The sequence below is a fragment of the Pseudophryne corroboree genome, chromosome 2 (genome assembly GCF_028390025.1).
Source record: "Pseudophryne corroboree isolate aPseCor3 chromosome 2, aPseCor3.hap2, whole genome shotgun sequence".
Taxonomy (NCBI): Eukaryota; Metazoa; Chordata; class Amphibia; order Anura; family Myobatrachidae; genus Pseudophryne; species Pseudophryne corroboree.
Window position 1 is genome coordinate 848202566 of NC_086445.1, and position 23658 is coordinate 848226223.

The following is a 23658-nucleotide window of genomic DNA, read 5'->3' on the forward strand; positions in this document are numbered from 1 at the left end:
CTAGACCATAGTACAGTGCTACTCAAGTCATTACATGATTTTTTATATTCTGATAACAGTTTTTGCATAGTAAATGACATATGCCTGAAAGGAATTTCTATGTAATTCACAACTACTGTATCCTCCCCCATAGTCCCTTGTGACCTATGCACGCCCTATGCCCCTAAGGAAGGTGCAGACACCAGGTGTTAAACAGGGAGAGACATCAGGGAACCTGAGCTCCACCAATGACTCTGTTTTCTTGGCTGTCTCCATCTGCATTACATCTGCTAGTATACTCATTGCTGTGATTTTTATCCACCAAAGTTTGAAAACCCGAACAAAAGAAAATGACAACCCTGACCGGTATTTTTCCAGGCTCCGTGTCACACTGAATACATTCTACAGCATACTACTCAACAGTAACATTTGTTATTTGACAATTTAAAAATACCCAAAAATTTGACATTGCAAATACAATTTCAAAAATGTATTATTACAATGTTCATTTTAAAGGCAATCTGTGGGAACAATATAATTAATGCAGATGATGGTTTGTCTTACAAGGGATTCTGCGCATGCAACAGGTACCTTTCATTATGTATAATAATAATAATTACACAACTATGGAATAGATTGTATGTTAGGAAACTGGCAGGCATTATACAAATAAAACAATACACCTTATTACGTTTTCACAATTTTATTGTAAAAGGAAAAAAAATTAAAATCACCAAATCCAGTAACATTTTAATTTCTATTATTATTTAGAAAAATCTACATATTTGTTAATTAACATTTTAATTCTATTTTGTCCCCTAAATGTATCTTGACAATAGAATAAATATTTGTGTGAGCAGGAATTGATAGTACCATTAACAGAGAGCAAACAATGAAGTACTGCTGGAGTTAGGATGAATCTCCCCTTGTACAGATGTGTCCTCATACATCATTGCTGTAGTCGGGGTTGGGAACACAATGCCAGCTGCCGGGACCCCAGCGATCAGCATACCGACCCCGGGATTCAGGCAGCAGAATGTTTGCAAGTGAGGGGGGGGGGGAGCACGGAAGGAGAGCGCAACAGGGAGCAGTTTGGGGACATTTGGCCATGATGTTCCTGGATTTCCAGTCAGAGATATTGGGAGGTATGGTGTGCCTGAGACCTCAGTGTCACATCTCTTCCTGTACCGCGGATTGCTGACCATCCCTGTTACTAGGCATTTTTGAGACAAAACACGTGTGTACACATGCTCCTATTATACAGAGTCCTGAGATTACCTCTACAGGCCACATTTTATCAGGATATATGGGATGATGGGAACAAAAAGAAATAAAGGACATGAAGCCAGAAAGAAGAAAATGTGAGCTGATGGGAGATGTGAGCAGTGTAGGGAGATAAAACGTTGCTATAACAGATGAGAGTCAGAAGAGCAATGCAGGGATCATTATTATCACAATGAATAATTTACTACAAGGACTGGTACTTATTGAGTGCAGCTGTACATTATTTCTTGCTGGCCGGTCTTTAACAGTAATCTGCTGTGGTATCACAGTTACATCTTGGCAGCTTGCGCAAGCTCTTTAGAAATAGTTGGCACTGACTAAACTACACATACAGGTGAAAGCATCTCATTATTACACCAATGTGCCTGTTTGGGTGCTGTGTGCCTGCATAGGTTCAGGACATGGTTCTGTATTTGGAAGTGCTTCCGTGCAGATGCTTTGCACAATGTTTTGCAGTACTGTGACGATAGGAACACACAAATGCCGGCAAAAGCAAAAATTTAATAGTGTTAGTATTTAACAGATATCCAACACCTCTAAGGGTGTGTAAAAACCAGTTCATATCTTCTTCCTTTCTTGTATTAGATTATTTAGTATTAACATATACAGTTCAAATAAGTTATTTTAATAAAAGTATTGAAAATAAAGCAGTTTTGTATAATAAACTGTTAAAGCTGTTATTTTTATATACTCAAAATCAATTTATGGGATTCAGTCAAACTTAAGGTGCATACACACTGGCATTTTTGCCCAGTGTGTATGCAGAGAGATGGTGTGAACACACTGAGCGATTTTCACCCAGCCCAGCGATTTTTACGGGGGTGAACCACTTTCCACAATAGTAACCATGAAAAGTGGTTCATTCGGCTGGTAAAACAGGCCGTTGGACGGCGGCGACCAGCGATGATGCGGGAGCGTGCATCACTCGTCCCCCGGCCATACACACTAGGCGATTTTGAGCTGAAAACGCCCAAAATTAGCTACTTTAAGCTCAAAATCACCTAGTGTGTGTATGCACCTTTAGTTTCTCTGTGTTCTGATAACAAATAAGTAAATAGTGGTGTATGATTTGATAGGATGAAAATCTATCGGTACAACAGAAACTGTATTAATCTATTAGGTAATTGGAGCCTGGGCACTGCTTGAAGACAGGAGGATCCCAATGACTTGCGAATACTAAGACGACATAACTGAGCCAAAGATGCAGGACCTAGAGAAAAAACAGCATAAAGTTTAGGGAACACTGTAATAGGGAAAATATTTTAGTACTTACTGTAACTATAAACTGCTTATACGCTATTTGTGCTGTCGTGGTACTGTAAAATAAGTGGCAGGGTGCTCTGTGGATGCATTACATAAGGAATTCTATAAATCCATTCAGTGGCATCACTGATCAGAGCTACATACACTACAGAACAGAATGAAGCATGCATCATTTTGATCCATATTATGATGCACTTGTAATGAGTGGGTAGCAAAAGGGTTAGTAATCCTTATACAACATTAATCCCATAGTTTAGTGGCAAGGGTCTTAAAAAATATGTCATTTATCAATAGCGAATCTTTTGAAAAAAGAAGAACTGCCAATGAAGCTTACATTGTTAGTCCGTTACATTGTCCAGCTGTAGTGCAAATGTAATAGTCTGTGAGTGGCAGGTAGCAGCGAGATTTCAGCAATGTAGCTACTAGATTTAAAGCAGCAATTTATATTAGTGGCTACATTGCCAAAACCTTGCCAATGCCTCCAACTCACAGGCTGTTACATTTGGGTAAGAGTGTATTTAACATCTGAAATTTATAATAAGCTATAGTTTGTTCTCTTCACTGGGTGAGCATAGTACATAAATAAGTCTACATCAGCGGTGTCCAACCCGCGGCTCGCCTGTCATACTGATGCGGCTCCCACCGCTCCTGACACTCAGTTTGACCCGGGGCCACCTCCCACCATGAAGGGCTGCCAGGAGCGCGATGCTTAGAGTGGAGGCGGGAGTGAGACGCCAGGAGTGGAGGCAGAAGTGTGATGACGGGAGCAGAGCCAGGAGCGCAAAGCCAGCACTACATCACGGCCACGCTCCCTGTGTGCCCTGTCTGACACCAGTGCCATGAAGAAGCACCGCCTGTCTGGCCTCACTGTTCGCCAATTCCCTGTCATGCAGGTGAGAGCAGCTACCAGCTACCGGAGGAGGGAGAGGGGGGGTGGGGATAGGCTGAGAAGCACAGAGTGGGGGGAGCAGGCTGAGAAGCACAGAGTGGGGGGAGCAGGCTGAGAGGCACAGAGTGGGGGGAGCAGGCTGAGAGACACAGAGTGAAGGAGGGGCAGGCTAAGAGACACAGAGTGAAGGGGGGGCAGGCTGAGAGACACAGAGTGAAGGAGGGGCAGGCTAAGAGACACAGAGTGAAGGGGGGGCAGGCTGAGAGACACAGAGTGAAGTGGAAGGCAAGCTGAGAGGCACAGAGTGGAGGGGAAGGCAAGCTGAGAGGCACAGAGTGGAGGGGAAGGCAAGCTGAGAGGCACAGAGTGAAGGGGAAGGCAAGCTGAGAGGCAAAGAGTGAAGGGGGGCAGGCTGAGAAGCAAAGAGTGAAGGGGGGCAGGCTGAGAGGCACAGAGTGAAGAGTGGGCAGGCTGAGAGGCATAGAGTGAAGGGTGGGCAGGCTGAGAAACACAGAGTAAAGGGGGTGCAGGCTGAGGGACACAGAGTGAAGGATGGGAGGCTGAGAGACACAGAGTGAAGGATGGGAGGCTGAGTGGCACATATTGAAGGGGGGAGGCTGCGAGGCATAGAGTGAGGGGGGGCAGGCTGAAAAATACAGAGGTGGGATGCTGAGAGGCAGAGTGAAGGGGTAGGCTGACTTGTTTAAATGTATTTTATGTAAATCTGGATTGTTTCAGTGTTTCTCGCCCCCCAGTATAACTAAAAATGGGGGTGTGACACATGGTCATGCTCCAATGAATGTAATACTGAAGGCTTGCGCACAAAAATGGGGAATGGCCTTGTGCCAGTTAGGCTTTTTGATTTGACTATAGGCATTTTTCGTCTCTTTGCCTCTGACTGGTTGGCTACCACTGGTCTACATCACCATTATTATTATTATTATTATTAATTTTAGTTTAGTCTCCCATAGCTGAAATGCTTGGGAGTCAGGACTAGAAGTATTTTGGATTTTTACATGTTTTGGAAACACGAAATGCCTTTTTGTTCAATAAACCCCTTATACACACAGCCTGAAGGTAATTTCTCTATCGTCCTAGTGGATGCTGGGGTTCCTGAAAGGACCATGGGGAATAGCGGCTCCGCAGGAGACAGGGCACAAAAAGTAAAGCTTTAGGATCAGGTGGTGTGCACTGGCTCCTCCCCCTATGACCCTCCTCCAAGCCTCAGTTAGGTTTTTGTGCCCGGCCGAGAAGGGTGCAATCTAGGTGGCTCTCCTAAAGAGCTGCTTAGAAAAGTTTAGCTTAGGTTTTTTATTTTACAGTGAGTCCTGCTGGCAACAGGATCACTGCATCGAGGGACTTAGGGGAGAAGAAGTGAACTCACCTGCGTGCAGGATGGATTGGCTTCTTTGGCTACTGGACATTAGCTCCAGAGGGACGATCACAGGTACAGCCTGGATGGTCACCGGAGCCTCGCCGCCGGCCCCCTTGCAGATGCTGAAAAGAGAAGAAGGTCCAGAATCGGCGGCAGAAGACTCCTCAGTCTTCTTAAGGTAGCGCACAGCACTGCAGCTGTGCGCCATTGCTCTCAGCACACTTCACACGGCAGTCACTGAGGGTGCAGGGCGCTGGGGGGGGGGCGCCCTGGGCAGCAATGAAAATCCTTTTTTTGGCAAAAAATACCTCACATATAGCCTCCGGGGCTATATGGAGATATTTAACCCCTGCCAGAATCCATTTTTAAGCGGGAGACGAGCCCGCCGAAAAGGGGGCGGGGCCTATCTCCTCAGCACACAGCGCCATTTCCTCACACAGTTCCGCTGGTCAGGAAGGCTCCCAGGCTCTCCCCTGCACTGCACTACAGAAACAGGGTTAAATCAAGAGAGGGGGGGCAAAATTTGGCGAAATTGTGATTTTATAAAAGCAGCTATAAGGGAGCACTTATTATAAGGCTATCCCTGTAAAATATAGCGCTTTGGTGTGTGCTGGCAAACTCTCCCTCTGTCTCCCCAAGGGGCTAGTGGGGTCCTGTCCTCTATCAGAGCATTCCCTGTGTGTGTGTGCTATATGTCGGTACGTGTGTGTCGACATGTATGAGGACGATGTTGGTGAGGAGGCGGAGCAAATTGCCTGTAATGGTGATGTCACTCTCTAGGGAGTCGACACCGGAATGGATGGCTTATTTATGGAATTACGTGATAATGTCAACACGCTGCAAGGTCGGTTGGCGACATGAGACGGCTGGCAAACAAATTAGTACCTGTCCAGGCGTCTCAAACACCGTCAGGGGCGTTAAAACGTCCTTTTACCTCAGTCGGTCGACAGACACAGACACGGACACTGATTTCAGTGTCGACGGTGAAGAAACAAACGTATTTCCCTTTAGGGCCACACGTTACTTGTTAAGGGCAATGAAGGAGGTGTTACATATTTCTGATACTACAAGTACCACAAAAGAGGGTATTATGTGGGATGTGAAAAAACTACCTGTAGTTTTTCCTGAATCAGATAAATTAAATGAAGTGTGTGATGATGCGTGGGTTCCCCCCGATAGAAAATTATTGGCGGTATACCCTTTCCCGCCAGAAGTTAGGGCGCGGTGGGAAACACCCCTTACGCTCACACGCTTATCAAAACAAGTGGCGGTACCGTCTATAGATAGGGCCGTCCTCAAGGAGCCAGCTGACAGGAGGCTGGAAAATATCATAAAAAGTATATACACACATACTGGTGTTATACTGCGACCAGCGATCGCCTCAGCCTGGATGTGCAGAGCTGGGGTGGCTTGGTCGGATTCCCTGACTAAAAATATTGATACCCTTGACAGGGACAGTATTTTATTGACTATAGAGCATTTAAAGGATGCATTTCTATATATACGAGATGCACAGAGGGATATTTGCACTCTGGCATCAAGAGTAAGTGCGATGTCCATATCTGCCAGAAGATGTTTATGGACACGACAGTGGTCAGGTGATGCAGATTCCAAACGGCACAAAGGTGTATTGCCGTATAAAGGAAGAGGAGTTATTTGGGGTCGGTCCATCGGACCTGGTGGCCACGGCAACTGCTGGAAAATCCACCGTTTTTACCCTAAGTCACATCTCTGCAGAAAAAGACACCGTCTTTTCAGCCTCAGTCCTTTCGTCCCTATAAGAGTCATATCTGCCCAGGGATAGAGGAAAGGGAAGAAGACTGCAGCAGGCAGCCCATTCCCAGGAACAGAAGCCTTCCACCGCTTCTGCCAAGCTCTCAGCATGACGCTGGGACCGTACAGGACCCCTGGATCCTACAAGTAGTATCCCAGGGGTACAGATTGGAATGTCGAGACGTTTCCCCCTCGCAGGCTCCTGAAGTCTGCTTTACCAAGGTCTCCCTCCGACAAGGAGGCAGTATGGGAAACAATTCACAAGCTGTATTCCCAGCAGGTGATAATTCAAATTACCCCTCCTACAACAAGGAAAGGGGTATTATTCCACACTATATTGTGGTACTGAAGCCAGAAGGCTAGGTGAGACCTATTCTAAATCTAAAAAATTTGAACACTTACAAAGGTTCAAATCAAGATGGAGTCACTCAGAGCAGTGATAACGAACCAGGAAGAAGGGGACTATATAGTGTCCCGGGACATCAGGGATGCTTACCTCCATGTCCCAAATTTGCCCTTCTCACTAAGGGTACTTCCGGTTCGTGGTACAGAACTGTCACTATCAGTTTCAGACGCTGCCGTTTGGATTGTCCACGGCACCCCGGGTCTTTACCAAGGTAATGGCCGAAATGATGATTCTTCTTCGAAGAAAAGGCGTCTTAATTATCCCTTACTTGGACGATCTCCTGATAAGGGCAAAGTCCAGGGAACAGTTGGAGGTCGGAGTAGCACTATCTCGGATACTGCTACAACAGCACGGGTGGATTCTAAATATTCCAAAATCGCAGCTGATCCCGACGACACGTCTGCTGTGCCTAGGGATGATTCTGGACACAGTCCAGAAAAAGGTGTTTCTCCCGGAAGAGAAAGCCAGGGAGTTATCCGAGCTAGTCAGGAACCTCCTAAAACCAGGAAAAGTGTCAGTGCATCATTGCACAAGGGTCCTGGTAAAAATGGTGGCTTCCTACGAAGCAATTCCATTCGGCAGATTTCACGCAAGAACTTTTCAGTGGGATCTGCTGGACAAATGGTCCGGATCGCATCTTCAGATGCATCAGCGGATAACCCTATATCCAAGGACAAGGGTGTCTCTCCTGTGGTGGTTACAGAGTGCTCATCTTCTAGAGGGCCGCAGATTCGGCATTCAGGATTGGATGCTGGTGACCACGGAGGCCAGCCCGAGAGGCTGGGGAGCAGTCACACAAGGAAAAAATTTCCAGGGAGTGTGATCAAGTCTGGAGACTTTTCTCCACATAAATATACTGGAGCTAAGGGTAATTTTATAATGCTCTAAGCTTAGCAAGACCTCTGCTTCAAGGTCAGCCGGTATTGATCCAGTGGGAAAAACATCACGGCAGTCGCCCACGTAAACAGACAGGGCGGCACAAGAAGCAGGAGGGCAATGGCAAAAACTGCAAGGACTTTTCGCTGGGCGGAAAATCATGTGATAGCACTGTCAGCAGTGTTTCATTCCGGGAATGGAAACTGGGAAGCAGACTTCCTCAGCAGGCACGACCTCCACCCGGGAGAGTGGAAACTTCATCGGGAAGTTTTTCCACATGATTGTGAACCGTTGGGAAATACCAAAGGTGGACATGATGGCGTCCCGTCTGAACAAAAAATGGGACAGGTATTGCGCCAGGTCAAGAGACCCTCAGGCAATAGCTGTGGACGTTCTGGTAACACCGTGGGTGTACCAGTCGGTGTATGTGTTCCCTCCTCTGCTTCTCATACCTAAGGTACTGAGAATTATAAGACGTAGAGGAGTAAGAACTATACTCATGGCTCCGGATTGGCCAAGAAGGACTTGGTACCCGGAACTTCAAGAGATGCTCACAGAGGACTTATGGCCTCTGCCGCTAAGAAGGGACTTGCTTCAGCAAGTACCATGTCTGTTCCAAGACTTACCGCAGCTGCGTTTGACGGCATGGCGGTGGAACGCCGGATCCTAAGGGAAAAAGGCATTCCGGAAGAGGTCATTCCTACCCTGGTCAAAGCCAGGAAGGAGGTGACCGCACAACATTATCACCACATGTGGCGAAAATATGTTGCGTGGTGTGAGGCCAGGAAGGCCCCACGAAGAAATTTCAACTCGGTCGATTCCTGCATTTCCTGCAAACAGGAGTGTCTATGGGCCTCAAATTGGGGTCCATTAAGGTTCAAATTTCGGCCCTCTCGATTTTCTTCCAGAAAGAATTGGCTTCAGTTCCTGAAGTCCAGAAGTTTGTCAAGGGAGTATTGCATATACAACCCCCTTTTGTGCCTCCAGTGGCACTGTGGGATCTCAACGTAGTTCTGGGATTCCTCAAATCACATTGGTTTAAAACCAGTCAAATCTGTGGATTTGAAGCATCTCACATGAAAAGTGACCATGCTCTTGGCCGTGGCCTGGGCCAGGCGAGTGTCAAATTGGTGGTTTTTTTCTCAAAAAAGCCCATATCTGTTTGTCCATTCGGACAGGGCAGAGCTGCGGACTCGTCCCCAGTTCTCTCCCTAAGGTGGTGTCAGTGTTTCACCTGAACCAGCTTATTGTGGTGCCTTGCGCCTACTAGGGACTTGGAGGACTCCAAATTGCTAGATGTTGTCAGGGCCCTGAAAATATAGGTTCCAGAACGGCTGGAGTCAGGAAAACTGACTTGCTGTTATCCTGTATGCACCCAACAAACTGGGTGCTCTTGCTTCTAAGCAGACTATTGCTAGTTGGATGTGTAATACAATTCAGCTTGCACATTCTGTGGCAGGCCTGCCACAGCCAAAATATGTAAATGCCCATTCCACAAGGAAGGTGGGCTCATCTTGGGCGGCTGCCCGAGGGGTCTCGGCTTTACAACTTTGCCGAGCGGCTACTTAGTCAGGGGCAAACACGTTTGTAAAATCCTACAAATTTGATACCCTGGCTAAGGAGGACCTGGAGTTCTCTCATTCGGTGCTGCAGAGTCATCCGCACTCTCCCGCCCGTTTGGGAGCTTTGGTATAATCCCCATGGTCCTTTCAGGAACCCCAGCATCCACTAGGACGATAGAGAAAATAAGAATTTACTTACCGATAATTCTATTTCTCGGAGTCCGTAGTGGATGCTGGGCGCCCATCCCAAGTGCGGATTATCTGCAATACTTGTACATAGTTACAAAAATCGGGTTATTATTGTTGTGAGCCATCTTTTCAGAGGCTCCGCTGTTATCATACTGTTAACTGGGTTCAGATCACAGGTTGTACAGTGTGATTGGTGTGGCTGGTATGAGTCTTACCCGGGATTCAAAATCCTTCCTTATTGTGTACGCTCGTCCGGGCACAGTATCCTAACTGAGGCTTGGAGGAGGGTCATAGGGGGAGGAGCCAGTGCACACCACCTGATCCTAAAGCTTTACTTTTTGTGCCCTGTCTCCTGCGGAGCCGCTATTCCCCATGGTCCTTTCAGGAACCCCAGCATCCACTACGGACTCCGAGAAATAGAATTATCGGTAAGTAAATTCTTATTTTTACTGTATACAATATTTTGTATAATTTTGTGCATGAAACAAAGTTTGTGCACATCGAACCATCAAGAATCAGAAGTGTAAAAACTTTGGAATTTGCGTATCAGATTTTCAGATATCAAAGGCTCAACCTGCATGGGGCAAGCAACTAGAGACTCACTGTGGTACATTTACTAAGGTGGGAGGTTTTAGAACTGGTGATGTTGCTCATAACAACCAATCAGATTCTATTTTACATTTATCTAGCTTCTTGTAGAAGATAATAGATAGAATCTGATTGGTTGCTATGGGCAACATCATTAGTACTAAAAACTCTCATCTTAGTAAATTTACACCACTGAAGGGGAGAAGGTGACAAGAGACCAGAGCACTAGTGCCATGGAAGGGATGGCATTGGAATCTCGGCGGTCGGGATCCCAACAATCAGAACCCTGACAGTGGCATCCCAATGGCTCCCGGTATAAGTATTTAATCTTACCCCTGTCCCCTCCCGCAGCCTAGCCCTAACTGTCCCTCTCCACAGTGTAACCCTAATGCTCCCCCTAGTGCTTAACCCTAACCCCTTACCGTTGGGTTTCTGACAGACGGAATGTACTAGGAAAGACCAAGAGGAAGGAGGACTCTGCCCATAAGAGCTTATATAATAAGGGCAAAGGAAGACCAGTTGGAAGGAGAACTGAGAAAGATAAATGAAGGAGGGTCGGAGAAGTTGAGTTTTAAGAGGACGGTTGCTATGCTTTAATCAATACTTCGGTCTAAAAAAAAATCATATTTGAACGGCGCAGCATAAAATGTTATTTTACACAAAGGTGGATTAACACTGTACTTTAAAGAGGGTCTTGCCATTGAAAACATACATTATAGGCCTATGTATTGCATTATCTAATTGTGAGCGCTGACTACCTATAGAGTCTAATAGGTCCTTGGACCCCCTCAAAGGAGTCATACAGTTTGCCTTGGGACACTTGCAGGGGTGCCCTGGGTTGGTGGTCCAGGACCAATTCAAATTATTCATGGTCAATATAATAGGCAAAATCAGCGTTGGTGGCTGCCAGTCATAAAATATGTGGCCAAACAGAAGCAAATCCTGTCCCTCACCACGCAACTAACCCTAAGGATGGCATATAAACGCGATCTAAAGTTTAGAAAACCACTGGCATAAGGGGTGGTGCTGAAGGCAGGTGCAAATCAGAACATGATACATGAGCTCTCGGCTATTGAAATCGTGCAAACAGAGAGACAGGTTTGTGAACACATATTGACTCCAATAAAATACTGTTCAGCAACACTGCTCTTTGAAATATGCAAGCAACATTAATGTATTAAGGGGGTTATTCAGGTTTGTTAGCAAACCAAAAATCACACTAACGAGCAAAACCATGTGCATTGCAGGTGGGGTAGATGTAACATGTGCAGAGAGAGTTAGATTTGGGTGGGTTATATTGTTTCTGTGCATGTTAAATACTGGCTGCTTTATTTTTACACTGCAATTTAGATTTCAGGTTGAACACACCACACCCAAATCTAACGCTCTCTGCGCATGTTATATCTGCCCCACCTGCAGTGCAACATAGTTTTGGCCATTGGTGTGCTGTTTTGGTTTGTTAACAAACCTAAATAAGGCCCTAAATATGTTTATATTATCATATATTTCTGTCTCAAGAAGCCAAATCAAATACATACTACACTATTTCTAGATTACTGCAAGCGATTTAACAAAGTTCACCATTAAAAAGTCCCTCTAATACAAGTATACAGCCACTACTGAGGAGTGTCTTTGATGTGATACATTCTATAAACACAGCAGCCATGTATTAGGGCCATTGTTTTATTAAAAGTCAGTACCTTCTGCAACCAGAAGGGCTCTCTCTACAGGACTCCTGGGTGTTGAAAGGTCAATGGGATATTTTCCTTCCATGTTTTTATACTTCACATTGGCCCCATAATCAACTAGCAGCTTGACAATTTCCACACTTGATTTCCTGGCTGCAGCATGGAGGGGGGTGTCTCGATACTTCCCATAATTTACATTTGCACCTAAAAGAAAAACAATAATATTTATTTGAAAAAGCTGCAGTTATAGGGCAGCGAAATGCATCAGATGTGGTGCAATCTATCCTCAGGACACTGGAGCTGTGGAGCCAAACCATAACCATCCCCAGGCTTTTGAGGTGCTTACCAAGCTTGGAGAGTTCATCTCAAGTCATTGTTTTCTTATGGAGGATACCATACACCGTAATGCATGAGGTACCTACTTAAAATAGGACTTGCCTAAAATACCATCTCCTCTAATGGTGAATTGGCCAATATACCTCTTTCTGGACCTTCATAACTTACAAAGAGGAACCATTGTTTATTGGACACCGATTTAGAATACAGGGGAATTATAGGAACGGACTCCTCCAGTGAAAAACTTCTCCAGTGAGAGACCTCTTATACTGTATCCTGACTAATATAAGGGTAAAAAAATCCTTGTAACACTTATTAATTCATGTTTTTCATTTACATGTCTTTATTATATGTATTTATGTACATTTTTATTATTAAATTGTAAACATATTGACATATTCACTCAGTTTGAGCGCAGCCTTCCTTCTTGTTTATATTGTTCAAAGAGCATAAATGTGATGTACCTCATAGTACTTTGGTGGCGATCCCCAATTGTTTCCTCAAAACAGCTGTTGCCATTATTCACATTTATTAGGGATCTCCGACATGAGAGCGTCTGGCACAGATGCTGGAAAGCTGAAGGTAGGGTTGCCACCTCATGCATCATCGATTCCTGGAGATCCACCCCCCCAATCCCAAACCCCCTCCCACCCTCCACGGCACCAAGCAATGTTCATGTAAATAAAATGATGTACCATATTTATAAAAATATTTTACGTACAATCTAAATGAAACAGTGTATCTATATAAATAGGAATATAATAGTCACCACTTGGACAAAATTACAGGCATTTGATGCCTTAAAACTAGACTGTGTGAAAGAGGGAAGAACCATGGAACTTGGAAGTGTAAGTGTTGCAGAAAACCTAATCAATATCAAGCTTCAACAGGTCAAACAAACAAATGCACTACTAAAAGGTGTCTGTTAGTGATTAAAAAATATACATATAACTATATATAACTTGAGCCTCTAGTTGTTTCATGCATGCTCATTATATTATAAATATATGTGTGACATGCCCGTCAGCTCTCGTTGCTCTTCTCACATATGAGCTGGGCCGGCGTTACTTCACCACCGCAGCCCGGGGAAACGCTGAGGAAGAGCTGCCGATGGCAGCGTCACGGCAGCTTCGGCTCAGTCTGGGCTGAACTCAGTCTCGCGAGCTTAGAGGTCATCCTCTCGCGAGACAGTCCCTGTAGTTAAAGGAGTTCCTTGGCTGCCAAGGAGCACTGCTGGTGCTCCCAGGGTCCCCTTATTCCTGGAGAATCAAGGAATCCAGTTGAAGGGAAAAGCCTCCTGGAGGGTTGCCTCCAAATCCTGGAGAATCCAGGAAATCAGGGAGAGGTGGGAACCCTAGCTGAAGGTGAGGAGAAACCGGCTGCGCTGGTTCCTGGCTGTCAGACAATGATGGTCTCTTCAGCCAGATCACCACTCTGCTTCAGCTCTTCAGCATGTTACCAGCAGTTCTATAGAAACTCTATTATTCAGCATATCTATAACAGGAGAATTGTGGGTCCCCCAGTGAACTTAACACTCACCAATGTACTTTTCAGGAATAAGGAGATAATGGGGTTAATTTATAAAGATGGGAGTTCTATTTAAGATAGGATATTGACCATAGCAACCAATCAGATTCTACTTCTCATTTATGTAGCACCTTCTAGAAGATAATACCTGGAATCTGATTGGTTGCTGTGGGCAACATCCCATCTTACATAGAACTCCCATCTTAGTAAATTTACCCCAATGTGTAAGTCTCTACTAACCCTATCGAGAAAAATCACATTAAATTAGTTATAGACATAACCGGTGTCAAATGCCACTGCAGGATTTAACAGTGGAGTGTGCCATATCTGCAACATCTGATTAATTGTTTTTGTTCACCGAGGTAAAACAAAACAAAACAAAAAAAAACAGAAAATTCTGAAAAGTAAAAATTAATGGTTAAGGTGCTTAAATATTAATTAACAGGTTTGAGATTGTAACTTCTAATCGCTGCTATTTGTGGCAATAAGAAATTATACACTGCCCAAATGTATCAAAAGTCACACGCAGACACAGGGGCTCCAAAAACTCTCCTGTAATTTTTGCTAAATTATGTCATTTTTAGCTGCCGGTGTCAAACTCCAGAATGCTTTACATTCCAGGAGCTTGGTAAATCCAGGGCCATAACTTGGGTGGTGCCTGGTACATAGCTCATACGCTCTGTGGGTGGAGAACCGGCCGGCATCACCCACAATGGTACCCATGCCTCTTATGCCCTGCCGCCACTAGCTGCAGTGCTGCCTGCTGTAATGTATGTGGCGGTGTGCGCCCAGATCCTTCTCTGCCAGGCGCACACCGTTACATACATTAGAGCAGGCAGCTGCCTGCCCATATGCTCTGCCCCCTGATTGAAGATAGGCAGAGATGCAACATGGCTATATTTCTGCACTCCACTTCCCCCTACCTGGCTGCATCAACTTACCGGGCTGCTGCTGGACACAACAAAGTAGGGGGTGGATGATGAGGAGGAGGTGGAGGTGCTCTACCTGACATAATGTGCATAAGAGGCTCTACCTGACATAATGTGTATAAGGGGCTCTACCTGACATAGGTGATCATTCCGAGTTGATCGCTAGATGCATTCGTTCGCTGTGCAGCGATGATGCAAAAAAGGCTCTTCTGCACATGCGTATGCAGCACAATGCGCACGCGCGAAGTACTATTACAATGAACGATGTAGTTTCACACAGGGTCTAGCAAAGCTTTTCAGTCGCACTGCTGGCCGCATAGTGATTGACATGAAATGGCCATTTCTGTGTGTCAACTGACCGTTTTCAGGGAGTGTTCAGAAAAACGCAGGCTTGCCAGGAAAAATGCTGGCGTGGCTGGGCGAACGCAGGGCGTGTTTGTGATGTCAAGTCAAACCAGGAACTGAACAGTCTGAAGTGATCGCAAGCGCTGAGTAGGTTTAGAGCTACTCAGAAACTGCACAAAAAAAACCTATGTAGCCACTCTGCGATCCTTTCGTTCGCACTTCTGCTAAGCTAAAATACACTCCCAGTGGGAGGCGGCATAGCATTTGCAAGGCTGCTAAAAACTGCTAGCGAGCGATCAACTCGGAATGACCACCATAATGTGTATAAGGGGCTCTACTGTGGCGCAACTTGTGTGAGGGGTACCACTGTGTAGTGTAATGTGAATAACGGATACTACTGTGCAGTGTAACGTGAATTACAGACACTACGGTGCGGTGTAACGTGAATAACTGCCACTACTGTGCTGTGCAATGTGAATAGCGGACACTACTGCGCGGTGTAACATGTAATAAGGACACTACTGTGCGGTGCAACGTGAAATACCGCCACTACTGTGCAGTGCAATGTGACTAACAGACACTACTGTACAGTGTAATGTGACTGACAGACACTACTGCGCAGTGTAATGTGACTAATGGACACTACTGTGTAGTGTAATATGAATTGGTACTGTTCTGTGGCCATGCCCCGTCCATATATTTTTGACAGGCGCACACTGTCTCTATTTTGAATATGGGGGGAGGGGACACAAATTCTCTTTCTGGCACAGGGCACCAAAATGTCTAGTTCTACTTTAGTTCTAGTCTCTTGGTAAATCTGTCCGTTTTGTAGCCTCCATAGAAACCTGTGGCAGAAATCGAGGTACCACTGTACATACTGTATGAAGAGATCTGCTGCAGTCCATCCATTGTACATTCAGGGGATACTTAATATTTGCGGGTATCCCTTGAAATCAACTACTTTTATTCTTAAAACTAAAATGAGTGCTTACAACAACAGGTTTAAGGTATTATGTCAATCCACCTAACAATACTAAGTATTCTTCATATAATGGCAATGCTGCTTTATGGATTAAGTAACAACTTTAAGATTACCTAATTCGAGGAGTCTCTTGACACAATCTTTTCTCTGGTGAACACAGGCTAAATAAAGTGGTGTACCAGTGTTCTGCAGCTCTTTATCAATGTCGGCTCCGTATGCTATTAGCATTTCTGCACATTCCCTGTGACCTGGGTGACAGAAGATAAAGGGATGATGAAAAAGGCACATTTGTTCACACCGGAATGAAAAGAATACTGTACAAAATATCTACCCACAACATAGGAATGTCTTTAGGGACATTTTGTCCAGCTGCAGAGGACCAAACTAAACCATAAAGGGTACTCGCCACTAACACCTAATGGGGGCAGCCATTTTGTGAGATGAGCTTACATTCATGAGGGAGCTATAACATACTATAACCAAGACATGAGGTACATACCTATAAAAAAAATCAGAGTCAACATCAACACGATCACTGCACATGTGTTGAAACAGTGTAAAGGATACATAATTATCATATTACAGTAACATAATATTGTAGAAAGTGACTCAACAACAAACATCTCTAAAACTGGACGACATGCCGACCTTTTCCTTCAAATCCAGTGTAAATTAACAGGACCACTTTCCAAAAGACCCATAGACATTGGACAGGTCTAGCCATAAAGCAAGGGTTGGATTAGAACAGATACAATTTTTGTCTTGTAAGGGAGGTTAAAGGGCCTTATTCAGAGCTGATTGCTATGACTGTTCTCACTGCCTTTTTATGCATCTGCGCATGTACAGCAGCCTCAGTGTGTGCTATCATAATGCGATCTCAGAATTGCCAACTGACAGGCGACGTGCATCTGGGGGCGGTGATGTGGCATTGGGGGGAGGAGAGAAGGAAACGCAGTCATGTCATGGCCATTTTTGGGGCTGGCCAATGACGTTTCTTGTGATAGGAAACATGGCGGCGGTGCCCCTGCCTACGCAGCTATGCCTGCAAGCCTGCCTACACACCAGAAGTCAAACTCAAGTTGTGACTTTTGCAATGCGATTGCAATTGAACTGTGATCGCAGCGCTGAGTGTCTCCACACATGCTGGGCGGCCGCCTTGCCCTATGCTGGCCAGCCCCCAGCATGTGAGTAGAATGGTCGCAGTTTTTGCTAACTTTGCAAAAAGTGCAATCAATGCTGAATAACCCCCAAAAGGTGATCACAAAAATCGGATAGCCAGTGAAACTAAAATGAAACTTTGGTGCAGTCTACAACTTAAAAAAAACAGGGCCTTAAACCCCATTTTGGTGGCTAAAATATAGAATCCATAGTAGCTAGTGTACAGCAGACCTCCAGTCTCATATATATATAGTACAATAGTGTAAATTGACATATCCCCTTTCACCCCCTTCTTCTATTCACCTTGCCTCCTTCCCAGTTCACTCTACAACTGTCTACCCTATCCCTGTAGAATGTAAGCTCTTAGAAAGGGCCCTCATCCCTTTGGTTCTATCAGTGACTATGACACGGGCTGCTCACCCATATGTTGGACCTGTTGTGCCTCGCCGTTTAACTCACCTCCGCTTGCTGAATATAAGCTACAGTGAGTTGCCTTACCCTTTCTCCTTTACTTGTCACTCTCTGTCTATGGTTTTACTCATTGGCGTCTTAAGCGAGGAGGAGGCCCGTGTGCAGACTCCGGGTGGGTCCCCTCCTCTCCACAGTGCCGTTGGCTCCAATATTGTGCTGGAGCCTACTGCACATGTGCAGGTCTTCGGAAACATGGCACCCGCCATGTTCCGGAGACAAAATTCAAACTGCGCATGCGTGGTGGCCATTTTGGACGGGATTTTTGCGCGAAGGATGCGGCTGCAGTGCCTGACGCTGGACTCCGGAGAGGTGAGTACTAAAATATGGGTGCAATGTGTGCGGTGTGGGCTCGTGTGCACCGCACTCATTGCAACCATGATGGAAACGCCATTGGTTTTACTGTAGAAGGAGGAGTGCGCTACTGCACAGATTCCAGTCTTCCTGCCCTACTTGGAAGCTTTACACGCTATCCCACGATGGCCTCTGAGATAATTACCGAGCTTGCGCAGTGGCCTCAGAGACTGTGCTAGTGTATTACAGTGGAAGACACACATCTTCCACTTAGCGCCAGAGAGACTTGCAATCCACACCAATTCCAGTGTTCCTGCACCACTACCCACTGCCTTCTAGCTCCTATTACAGCCTCTGTGACACTTGGGCATACCTCCCAATTGTCCCGATTTTCGCGGGACAGTCCCGTTTTTTGGGTCTGTCCCGCTGTCCCTCCCGCGGGCCGCAGCGTCCCGCGGTGGGGGGGTGCAGTTGGGAGCTCAGTTGAGAGCAGAGCAGCGGTGAATAGACGCTGTGTGCATGCGCACAGCGACTATTCCAGTGAATAGAAAAAACAAATGGTTGGAGACAATAGTCTCAAACCAAATAAACCGGCGCTAATTAGTTTTGTTTTATTAAAAACCAGTGTTTCTTTAAAGCTGCTGAGTAAAAACAGCTTGCTAGGCTGCACAACAAAAAACTATTAGGACAACTGGAGATTACTCTGCGCTCAGAAACACTATATAGATTGTATATGTGTGGTGTGTCATGAAGAATAAATTACTCAGTGTGACTTAATATATAGGTTAATAGTTTTATCTAAAAATATTTACGATTGACATATAACATGTAACACAACATACAAATAGTAACAAGTTAGTAGCTATTCAGCATAAAGTAACTAGTTAGTATTGAATAAGTAGCTAAAAGCTTATAAGTAAGCACTGAAGGTTATTCTTTAGGTAAGAAATATCTGTAAGTATTTGTAAAACATATAATAGAAGTTTAAAATATAGAATATTGCACTCCTCGTAGGTATTTGAATAATTACACTGGCGTCCCAGTGTGTTACTGAAATAAATGTCCCGCAAATAATTCACAGTAGTTACGGTCTAATGAAGGCAGCATAAACTTAAATATATTTACCCACATGTTGGTTCCTAAAAGGTTCCGTTGGCAATGATACATGTGGTATAACTGTTGTGATGTAATTACTGCTTGATAGTACTGTACATGACAGCCCCGCTGGGAGGTAAATAAAATACGTCCCTGCTCTCCCATGAGCGCTGCCCGCTGATACACTCTGCGGCTGTTTGTGAAGAAACTGTGCAATAAATTAAAGCCCTCACGGCGGAGGTCAGCCCGGACTCAACCGGCGTGCAGCAGCAAGTCCTTGTAGCGGTATGTGAAAGCGCTATCTGCTGGGGTGCTGTGTAATCACCGGTAATGATACTGGATAGTCTAAACCTCACAACAGGGGTCAAGCAAGGTTCAGCCGGTGAATAGCCGGGTGTATTTTCAGCGGTGTCTATCAGAAAAAACGGTAGTTATTTTTAGAAGGAATACTAATCTGAAAGAAATGATAGCACCTAGCTATCTTAAACCATTGAATCCTATTACCAATTCTACTTGGTTACCAAAGAAACCAGTAGGGAATTACTGTTGTAATAAACAGATATGTCTCACATGTAAACATATGAAAAACAGATCTTTAACTCTTACTTCTACAACAAATAGGAATACTTTCCAGATTAAACAGTTTATTAACTGTGATTCAGAATACTGTGTCTATTTGTTACAGTATTCATGTTCCCTTCAATATATAGGCAGAACCACCAGATCTCTAAAATCAAGATTTAGAGAATACAGGTTAAATATTATAAAAAAAACTCCAAACCCATAGTGTCTCTCGACATTTTTCTAAGATACATAACGGTGATCCATCATCTTTAACCGTTATGGGTATAGAACAGTTTTCAAGTACAAAGAGGGGAGGAGAATTATGTATAGGAGAATCCTCATGGATTTTCAAGTTGGACACCATATACCCAAAGGGTCTAAACAAAGCTTTAGATTACACCTGCCTAGATTGAAGATATCTTGTCCATTAGATTAGTTACAATTTACATCAATAATCTTTAAATATAGGTATGAAATTGGGGGACTTATATGTCTTTTATGGTTCAGTGTTTTTGTTTATACATATATACAGGATAGGTATACTGTTAAGTATACCTTATACATTTGTAGGATTTCTTTCTTTTTCTTTGTCAGGTAATGTGTTCTCTGCTATAATCTGATGTCTAATAATATTTCATCTATAATCAGTCTGTATTGGTTTCCAGTTAAAGATCAAGTATTTAACTACCTGTTCATTTGTTAATATAGTTCTGTATGTTCTATATACTATTTTTCTTCTTTGTGAAGATATGAGATGTCACTTTAAGAGAAAGTCAAAATGAATATATTAATAATTTAAAATAAAATTAAACAATAACAAAATGAGAGAAATGATCAAGCATCTAAGTTTAATAGGTTATTATTATCATTATTATATAGCCATGTATTATAATTTATTTTTTGATAATAATTTTATGTAAATTTTTTGTTTTCATCATTTATAAGAATACTAATTGGTCAATTAGAGCTTGATCTTCCTCTCACCTTATGTGAAATAATTGGTCCAATAACGTCATTTTCGGTCTTTATATAAATAAATGTTTATATTTATAAAGGTTTTGATTCTGACTCAGTGTGTCTTTTAATTACTATCTGTTTTAAAACACAAAATGTAGGAGTGTGTTCTAATTAAATAAACAAAGCTGTGTGACTTAAAGATATCAATTGAACACACCAGGATGGACTTAAGTAATTATACAGGTATAAAGTCTGCTGTCGGTAGAAGGGAGTGATCCGTCTTGAGGAAGTCTCCGATTGCTAGGAGATAAAACGCGTTGACGCCCACTCTTTTGAATTTTGCTCTCCAGTTGGTATTCACCGCTTCATCTTACAGCTCCCGCACACCGCTGAAAATACACCCGGCTATTCACTGGCTGAATCTTGCTTGACCCCTGTTGTGAGGTCTAGACTATCCAGTATCATTACCGGTGATTACACAGCACCCCAGCAGATAGCGCTTTCACATACCGCTACAAGGACTTGCTGCTGCACGCCGGTTGAGTCCGGGCTGACCTCCGCCGTGAGGGCTTTAATTTATTGCACAGTTTCTTCACAAACAGCCACAAAGTGTATCAGCAGGCAGCGCTCATGGGAAAGCAGGGACGTATTTACCTCCCAGCTCTCCCATGAGCGCTGTCATGTACAGTACTATCAAGCAGTAATTACATCACAACAGTTATACCACATGTATCATTGCCAACGGAACCTTTTAGGAACCAACACGTGGGTAAATATATTTAAGTCTATGCTGCCTTCATTAGACTGTAACTACTGTGAATTATTTGCGGGACATTTATTTCAGTAACACACTGGGACGCCAATGTAATTATTCAAATACCTATGAGGAGTGCAATATTCTATATTTTAAACTTCTATTATATGTTTTACAAATACTGACAGATATTTCTTATCTAAAGAATAACCTTCAGTGCTTACTTATAAGCTTTTAGCTACTTATTCAATACTAACTAGTTACTTTATGCTGAATAGCTACTAACTTGTTACTATTTGTGTCTATTCCAGTGAGGCAGAGGGACAGCGGCATGGCCAACAGCTCACGGAGCGCTGGCCGTGCCCCCACTGTGACGAAAATTGGAGGCGTGGCTCGCGGCCGCGTCATCCACGTGAAGCCACACCTCCTTTCCATTAGGCCACACCTCCATTTTGGCGTTGCAATGCTTCGCCGCGCAAGGAGTCCCACTTTCAACAATCAGAATGTTTGGAGGTATGGCTTCGGTATGTGGTACCCAAGCACTGCTTCACTCAGCCGTCTTTGGGATAATACTTTTTTTTTTTCTTTACTTATGTTACTTACTGAAAACAAGCACATAAATAAGAGATCAAATTACTGTGCAGCTTAAAGGATAACAATCTTTTAACAAATGAGACCTACAGTATGTTAAATTTGTAGGGGATTTTACTATACTTGCACTTTAACAATACCTGAGAAGCAAACTGTGTTACCTCTTTCAACTGCTTCATGCAGAGGAAAGGCAAGCTGAGTTTCCAGTTCTGGGTTAGCGCCATAATCCAATAACATACTAACACAGGCAACACTTCCACTGCTGCAGGCATTATACAGAGGAGTGATTCCATCTACCGTCACAATATTCACCTGGGGAGGAAAAATGCAGACTCACGGTTACATGTAATAGTGCTGGATCTAAATCATACTGCTGCCTGGTTACAGGTGAAAAGGTTCTCTTGTTCTGTGTTCATATTCCATTTCAGGGGCAACCAAAATATTTATATATAAATGAAACGGTATCCGGTCAGATGGTCGACAATGTTAAGGTCGACACTCATTCGGTGGACCACTATTGGTCAACATTGACATGGTCGACAGGGACTAATGGTCGACACATGAAAGGTCGACATATGAAAAGGTTGATATGAGGGTTTTTTAATTTTTTTTTATTTTTTGGAACTTTTTCATACTTTACGCTCCACGTGGACTACGATTGGGAACGGTAACCTGTGCCGAGCACAGCAGTAGCGGAGTGAGGCACCTTGCCCTTCGCTCACCATGTGAGGAGACACGGTGCACTAATTGAGGTTCCCCGTCACTTTACACAGAAAACGACACCCAAAAAAGAAAAAAAAACTCATGTCGTTCTTTTTCATGCGTCGACCTTTCATGTGTCGACCATTAGTCCATGTCAATGTCGACCAATAGTGGTCGACCTAATGAGTGTCAACCTTAACATTGTCGACCATTTTTACCGGAACCAAATGAAACATGTATGTAATATACAGTATCTATATTATGTGTGTTTATATATACATCCAGTGATGTTTGGCGCTATTCCTTTTAGTTTGTAATACACATCGATTGGGAAATTTACCCAAAACAGTAATACCTTAAAACATCCTTAATACATAAGATCACCCAGGCATGTAGCAATTCCCTTTAAAACAGTATCCTGAATTTATTTGACATAATAAACCATAGTCCTGTGCAGTATTAGGCAACATTTATATAATATATAATTCAAGAACATAGTCTGGAACCTGATTCCCTAGAGGAGGAGGTGGCCCCCCCCCCCCAGGCAGTGGGACCGACCGGGGGTTTCTCCTGTACTACTGTGGGCCAGTCCAACCCTGCCTATGTGATAATGCCCCGTCACAGTCCATTCCGTGGAAAGTGTAGTGTGAAAACCATTTAACTCCAACTTGCATATGCTTGATTCCGGTGCATGCATGCACAGTGTGAAAACTCAATATACAGTAAAGTATATTCAACTCACTGTCAGGCCGTTCTCTGTAGAAGCTACTTACTAACAAACTAGTGCGGACATAAAAATTTGCAGTAACCAAGAGCAACAAACAGACCTTTGCTTTTATTGTGAGATTTGCACTACATCATTCAAAGCTCATCACTGATTGGCTGATGCAGGTTATTGCTCACCTGTACATTATTCCTTGCACATACACTTAAATACTAGAGATGAGCGGGTTCGGTTCTCAGAGAACCGAACGCTAGCGGACTTTGCCTTCTGAGTTCAGTTCCGAGCCCCACTCGGGTTTTCCCGCCTGACCCGGAAACCCGAACGCGGCAAAACGTCATCATCCCGGATTCTTGTGGGATT

General features: G+C 44.0%; 1 protein-coding gene across 4 annotated transcripts in view; it reads right to left on the minus strand.

Annotated features, from left to right (window-relative positions):
- Positions 1-694: 694 nt before the first annotated feature.
- The window catches only part of ASB11 (ankyrin repeat and SOCS box containing 11), a 96134-nt gene continuing 73170 nt past the window's right edge, over positions 695-23658 (minus strand). For 2 of the 4 annotated variants that reach the window (XM_063955787.1, XM_063955790.1), the window contains 4 exons: positions 22013-22184; positions 16105-16239; positions 11885-12076; positions 695-2473 (listed from right to left, as the gene is read on the minus strand). In XM_063955787.1, the coding sequence (XP_063811857.1) occupies positions 2349-2473; positions 11885-12076; positions 16105-16239; positions 22013-22184 (624 nt within the window). In that variant the 3' untranslated portion in view covers positions 695-2348. The remainder of the gene's footprint in view (positions 2474-11884; positions 12077-16104; positions 16240-22012; positions 22185-23658) is intronic. The other 2 variants (XM_063955788.1, XM_063955791.1) reach the window with 2 other exon arrangements.